General features: G+C 38.5%; 1 protein-coding gene across 1 annotated transcript; it reads right to left on the bottom strand.

Moving 5' to 3' along the window:
- Positions 1-350: 350 nt before the first annotated feature.
- Positions 351-1,298, bottom strand: LOC115457303 (olfactory receptor 1509-like). The gene has a single exon (XM_030186726.1). It carries the CDS (start codon positions 1,296-1,298, stop codon positions 351-353), a length of 948 nt encoding a protein of 315 aa, XP_030042586.1.
- Positions 1,299-6,626: the final 5,328 nt, after the last annotated feature.

The following is a 6,626-nucleotide window of genomic DNA, read 5'->3' as shown; positions in this document are numbered from 1 at the left end:
TTGATGTTAGGAGGTTTTTTGCCAATGATGAAGCAGCCCTAGCCCTTCTTCCGCCTAGATAGTGGAAAAGGTGCTTCTTGAGGCTTTTTCCTCCTAGAATTACTTCTACCTTAGCATTGAGCTTACGTAAATAATCAGTCTCTTTTGATTTATACTTAGAGTTACTATCAGGAGTAGAGACTCGTCCCCTTATATATTATTATAGTTCATCTCTTCTTCTGAAAATCTGGTGGACTTTCTATTTTTAGCTCATAGTCGAGGGGAAAGAAATGAGGACACTATGGTTTTAAGAACTTGCATTGATCAGTCTGGGAGGGAACATGGATTAACTGTTGGAGACAGACACTGAATCAGTTCAGATGCATCCATTCAAAAGATATTTTCCTTTGCCCCAGCCTCTTCATAGCTTTTTTCACCTTCTCATTTCTCAGAGTATAAATTATGGGGTTTAAAAGTGGAGTGACAAGAGTATAAAACATGGAGACCATTTTATCGGCAGAAAATGTCACTGAGGATCTCATGTAGATGAAGACGCAAGGGCCAAAAATTAAACTGACCACCAGAAGATGGGAGGCACAGGTTGAGAAGGCTTTCCATCTTCCTTCAGCTGAGCTTATGTTTAAAATAGTATAGATGATGTATGCATAAGAGATAAATAACACCAAGAAACAACATAAAGACATCGTTCCACTGTTGGCCATAAGTAAGAGTTCATTAACGAAGATATTAGAACAAGCCAACATGGCTACAGGATGGACATCACAGAAGAAATGATTTATCTCATTGAGACCACAGAAGGGCAGCTGAATTATTACAAGTGCTTGTGTGAAGGAATGAAAGAAACCCCCTATCCACGTAAAGATCACCAGCCTCAGACATGTGCTTCTGTTCATTATGGCAGTATAACGCAAAGGATTGCAGATGGCAACATAGCGGTCATAAGCCATCAGAGTTAGGTGAAAGAATTCCGAACCCCCAAAGAAATGCAAGAAAAACAACTGAGCAATGCAATGGCTGAACGAAATGGTTTTGCTTTGAGAAAGAAAGTTAGCAAGGGAGTTGGGCACAATGACGGTTGATAGACACAAATCTAGGAAAGACAGATTGCTGAGGAAGAAGTACATGGGAGAGTGCAGGCGAGAGTCCACATAGATGGTTACCACGATGAGAAGATTCCCAACTATGGTGAGCAGGTAAATCGTTAGAAACAGCACAAAGAAAAGTATTTGTATCTCTGGAGTACTGGAGAGTCCTAGGAGGATGAATTGCATGTCAGTGGTTTCATTTACAGCTGCCATTGATTTGACCCTATCAAAGTTTATCTAGACAGAAATACAATTAGGAAAACAAAAGAAATGAGACATATTCTCATAGAACAACAGATGCCTTAATGTTATATGGTAGAGACGTAAGCTGCCAGAAAGCCTTGACCTGTCGTGTTCTCTCTTCTCCTATATGGTCAAATATACTCACTATGTTTCCCTTGTCTTTGTCCCATAGACGTACCTCAGCTGTATCTCAAAGCACAGCATCCAAGAGGTGGTTTACCATCTCTTTCAAGGTATTTTATTTGATTGTAAATTTACCCTTATAGCTAATTTTTCCAAGAGAGTTCTATGAGTAGTAGGTATGAATAAAGGTGTGTTTATCTACACCCCAGGCTTAATTTCTGGGGGAAGGGCCTGGAACACAGATCTACCCTTTTAGACTCCAGATTAATAGGGGATGTTCTGCTCCAGCCCGTCTCTTCATGGCAGCCTGCGGGAAAGAGGAGGAAAAGGTGACCCTGGAGCACAGCAGAAAACATTCACTCTACTCCCTAATCCAGCCCTTCGTTTCCTGTTTCTCCTGTCTCTGTCTTGCATGCCCGAATCCCACAATGTCACAGTTCTGTTTTCTTTTCTGTTCGAACAAATTAAGCCCTTTCTATACCCAATTCAGCATATCATTTGAAAAATCCTTCCCCACTACTGATATAGAAAAAAGCTCAAATTCTTCCTTCGGCAGTCTTTCCATATGGTGCCCACTGAATGTCTTTCATCTTATTTACAAAAAAACCCCAAAACAAAAATAGCCAAAGAATGAGACCATGTTACTTAACTGCATGGCCATGTTCATCTTTAAAATCTGTTGTAATTGCATTTCATTTCTGTTTCCGAAGGTGGTAAAACCCGTTTCATTTTAACCAAGGTCTCAGAATAAAGAATGAAATTAGTCATTTCCTAATCAAAATGCAGTTGGCTTGATCCTTAGTTGTGAGTTTTCCTTTTCCATAATATCATGGTCTTTATCTATTTATTCTTTCATGTTTATGTCTTCTTGCTTATACTGATCAACCCATTTATGTAAATTGACAAATATAAGTTTACTTCTTATCGGCATTTTGTTATATAAATGAGAATTCAATCTACTATACTGAAGCAAAAGTTGTCGTTCTAATGAGAAAAAATGAGGAATAGTTCTTTAAAAGGTAAATTACAAACATGATTTAAGTATCAGAATTTGTTGTACAAGTAATTTTCTATGCAGAGAAAACAATTCTTACGTCTACCAATGTCCCTCTCACTTTCTTGGGAGAGAAGATCCGCCAGCAAGCGGAGAACTCAAACACCCCACGGTAAAAACAGTAATGTACAAAAAGTGGGAGAGCGACCAAGGATGCCAGAAACTGGAGGATGTTCTTTAATAAAATAACTTTATTGAAGGTTTGAAGACTCGACACAATGTCGTGTTTCGACCGTCAGGCCTGCATCAGGAGTCTGCTGGGAAAGTCCGTCAAAAGCACTGCTAGTTTCATCTGCATTACTAGCAGTGCGTGCAGCGCTTTTGACGGACTTTCCCAGTCTTTTTAAAGACTACTACGTTACTTTTGAAGAACCATCCTCATTGCTATTCAGTAATACTCCATGCAAGAGACTGCTGTAAGATCGCCAAAGGACTTCCATCATCATTGCTCTGCAGCATTCTGCACAGCAGACTCCTGATGCAGGCCTGATGGCCGAAACACGACGTTGTGTCGAGTCTTCAAACCTTCAATAAAGTTTTTTATTAAAGAACATCCTCCAGTTTCTGGCATCCTTGGTCGCTCTCCCTCTCATTTTCTTTCCATCTTGGATTTTTCTGGCTTTCATAATTTCTTACCTGCTTCCTTTTATCTGACCCCTATCTTTGCCTTCTCCTTTACCTCATGTTTCTTAAAGCTTCTTTCTCTATTTTTATGTCTTTTGGACATGCACCTCAATTTCTTCACCTTCCGTGGGCTCTAATCCTGATTTCTGCAGCCACAGTTCCTTGCTCCATCCATTAGTGACAGAGTTGATCCCTTGCATCTCACCAGACTGCAAAAGGGAATTTATTTATTTATTTATTTATAGCATTTATATCCCACATTTTCCCACCCACGGGCAGGCCCAAAGTGGCTTACAGTAATTTACAGAAATCATACATCAAATCTACAACAAACAGTCAACGTCATTGTAGTGAAAGAGGCTAGAGAGTAATAGCAGAGGTGGGGAAATGCGGAAAGAGAAAATTGAATTCAATAGGAAGAGATGTGGGGCGGGTCTTGAGCGTAAGCTTTTCCAAATAAGAAGGTCTTAAGATATTTTTTGAAGGTCGGATGATCAGGGGGAATTTTCACAAATTTAGGTAGACCATTCCACAGTTGTGCGCTAATATAGGAAAAGGTGGAAGCGTAGGTGGTTTTGTACTTGAGGCCACTGTAGATTGGGTAATGCAGATTTAAGTACAAGCGAGCTGATCTGTGAGAGTTTCGAGGTGGTAAGCTGACAAGGGTGTCCATATACATAGGGGCTTCACCAGAATTTTATGCACCAGAGCGCAAATTTTAAATGGAATCAGCAAACAGATGCTTTCTTAGCTTTCACAATTAAACACCATGCTCTTCTGGAGCTTCTATTGGAGCAAAAAGTCAACAGAGACTGGGAAAACCAAGAGGAAAAGGTAAGGGAAGAAAGCAAGGGAGATGGGGGGAAAAGGCAAACAGGGAGAAAGAGACAGAGTAGATACATGTACCCGAATCACTGAGGGTTTTCATGCATTCTGCGTCTATATGGAAAAAAACTTTAGTCAATCAGACCGATACACTGGAACTGACCTGGAGTCCGGTGGTAGGGATCATCGACTTTCTCCTTTACCATTTACAGAAGTATACATTCCTCCAATGTCTCTTGGAAACCACAAATGTAATAAAAAATATAATGAAACATTATTGCTTATTAATTGAAAACGATGCATTTTAAGGGCTTTTTTAAAATCTCTTAAACTGAGGAAATGCTCTAATGTTCGAAGGTAAAGCATTTCACCATTTGGCAGCCTGAAATGAGAATAAACCACTAAAAATGATTCTATAAACTAGGATATTTCAATAGTAATGGAAGTCTATTCGACAGAGCATCATTTCTTCAGGCTAAGTTTACCAGATCTAATAGATATTCAGGAGCAAGCCCATGCAAAATCGAAAAGGTTACTGTACATAATTTAAATACTCATGCCCTGATTGGTAATCAGTGAAGTTTCCACAAGAGCAGAGAAGCTAAATCATATTTGGATGACCTCTGTGTTCTGAAACATCTGATGTCTGTTCAAGAGCCCCTCTGATATAACTACAAATACTACATTACAATAATCAATCTGGGATAAAAGTAAAGATTGTGCATGAAGTCTAAAGTCATTAAAATTCAAGTATGATCTTATTCTCCTCAGTCTTTTCATTGTATAAAAGACTTTCTTTATTACTCGGTTTATATTTATTTATTTATTTGTTAAATTTGTATCCCACATTTCCCCACCTATTTGTAGGCTCAATGTGGCTTATATAGTACCGGAGAGGCCTTTGCAGACTCCGGTGTAAACAAATACAAAGTGATGTTGTGGTAAGATAAAGTTCATGTGGCACAGCCACATTAGGGAATCGTACAACGGAAGAGTTGTGTTATGTCCATTTCGTACTTTAGTTTTGTTGTGTTGCAGAGATCAGGCATTTATGGTGGATTGGTAGGGTATGCCTTTTTAAACAGGTTGGTATTTAGTGTTTTCCGGAAGTTTAGGTGGTCGTTCATAGTTTTCAAGGCTTTTGGTAATGCGTTCCACAGTTGTGTGCTTATGCGTAAGTTGATTTGTATTTGAGTCCTTTGCAGCTTGGGTAGTGCAGATTTAGTTACGTTCGTGTTGATTCGGATGTGTTTATAGTTGGTAGGTCGATCAGGTCTGTCATGTATCCTGGGGCTTCACCGTATATAATATTGTGAACCAGAGTGCAGATTTTGAAAGCAATGCGTTCTTTGATTATATGAGGTCAAATGATAGATTTTCATCAAAAATTACCCCCAAATCCTTAGTTGTTTCTCAAATTGAAATGTTATAGTATTCACAACTAAATCAGATTCTCTAAAAGGTTTAGATGAGTTACTTAAGATTATGAACTTTGATTTTTTTTTTCATTATTTGATTTTAACGTAAATATAAAGGTCAACTCATTCAATAATTTGAAGCCACGTTCAATTCCATAAGTATTCTATTCTATCACTCTTCATGTCTAAATAAAAAAAACATACCTGAAAATAATCATACATTATAATCTATATAAATGCAAAATCCAGAAATCACAAATATTACCTAGTTCCTGCTTCACTACCTCTTCTATAATTTTGGTGAGCCTGATTTTCTTTCTTCATTGTCTCCAGTAGGCAGCAAGCCAAGTACTTAAACTGTGTTATGGACTATTGGGATCTGTATCCTTGGAGGATGGCAAAAGAAAGAGAAGATTAGCTTTACTATTTCTGTACTAGACAGCATGAAAAAACAAAATGGCGGATTTAGTTACCAAACACTACCCTTTGGCATTAATTTATTATACATATCTATCTATCTATACAATTAATCTATGTATAGGTATAGATATACAGAAGATATCCTTATTCTCTTATCCCTTTGGGAAGTTTCATGGTCTAACACATCACGAAATTACTGTCATTTGCTGAAAAGTTGAATAAATGAATATATCCAGCGCTTACTGGGAATCCTTCTGGCTCCATTTGGTACGCTGCTCTGCTTCTGTCTCATTGACTCAATCTTTATAAGAACATCAGAATAATAATACTGGATCAGACCAATGACCCATGTAGCCCAGAATCCTGCTTCCAGCAGTGGCTAATCCAGGTCACAAGTACTTGACAGAATCCCATATAATAGCAAGATTCATGCTACTGATCCCAGGAACAAACAGTGTCTTCCTCTTGTCTATCTCAATAGCAGACTATTCCGTTTTCCTCCAGGAACCTGTCCAAACCTTTTTTTTTAAATCCCAGATACACTAACCACTGATACCACATCCTCTGGCAACAAGGTCCAGAACTTAATTATTTGTTGAGTGAGAAAAATATCTCCTCCTGTTCATGTTAAAAGTAGTACCGTGTAACTTCCTTGAGCGTACCTTAGTCTTGAACTTTTTGAAAGAGTAAAAAATGGATTTACGTTTACCCATTCTACACCACAAAGTATTTTGTAGACCTCTATCATATCCCCCTCCCCCTCAGCCATCTCTTTTCCAAGCTGAAGAGTCCTAATCTCTTTAGCCTTTCCACATATGGGAGGAGTTCCATCCC

This window comes from Microcaecilia unicolor, chromosome 14 (assembly GCF_901765095.1).
Source record: "Microcaecilia unicolor chromosome 14, aMicUni1.1, whole genome shotgun sequence".
In the NCBI taxonomy this organism is placed as follows: domain Eukaryota; kingdom Metazoa; phylum Chordata; class Amphibia; order Gymnophiona; family Siphonopidae; genus Microcaecilia; species Microcaecilia unicolor.
Note: the sequence above shows the minus strand (reverse complement) of the source record. Positions and strands in the feature narration are given on the sequence as shown.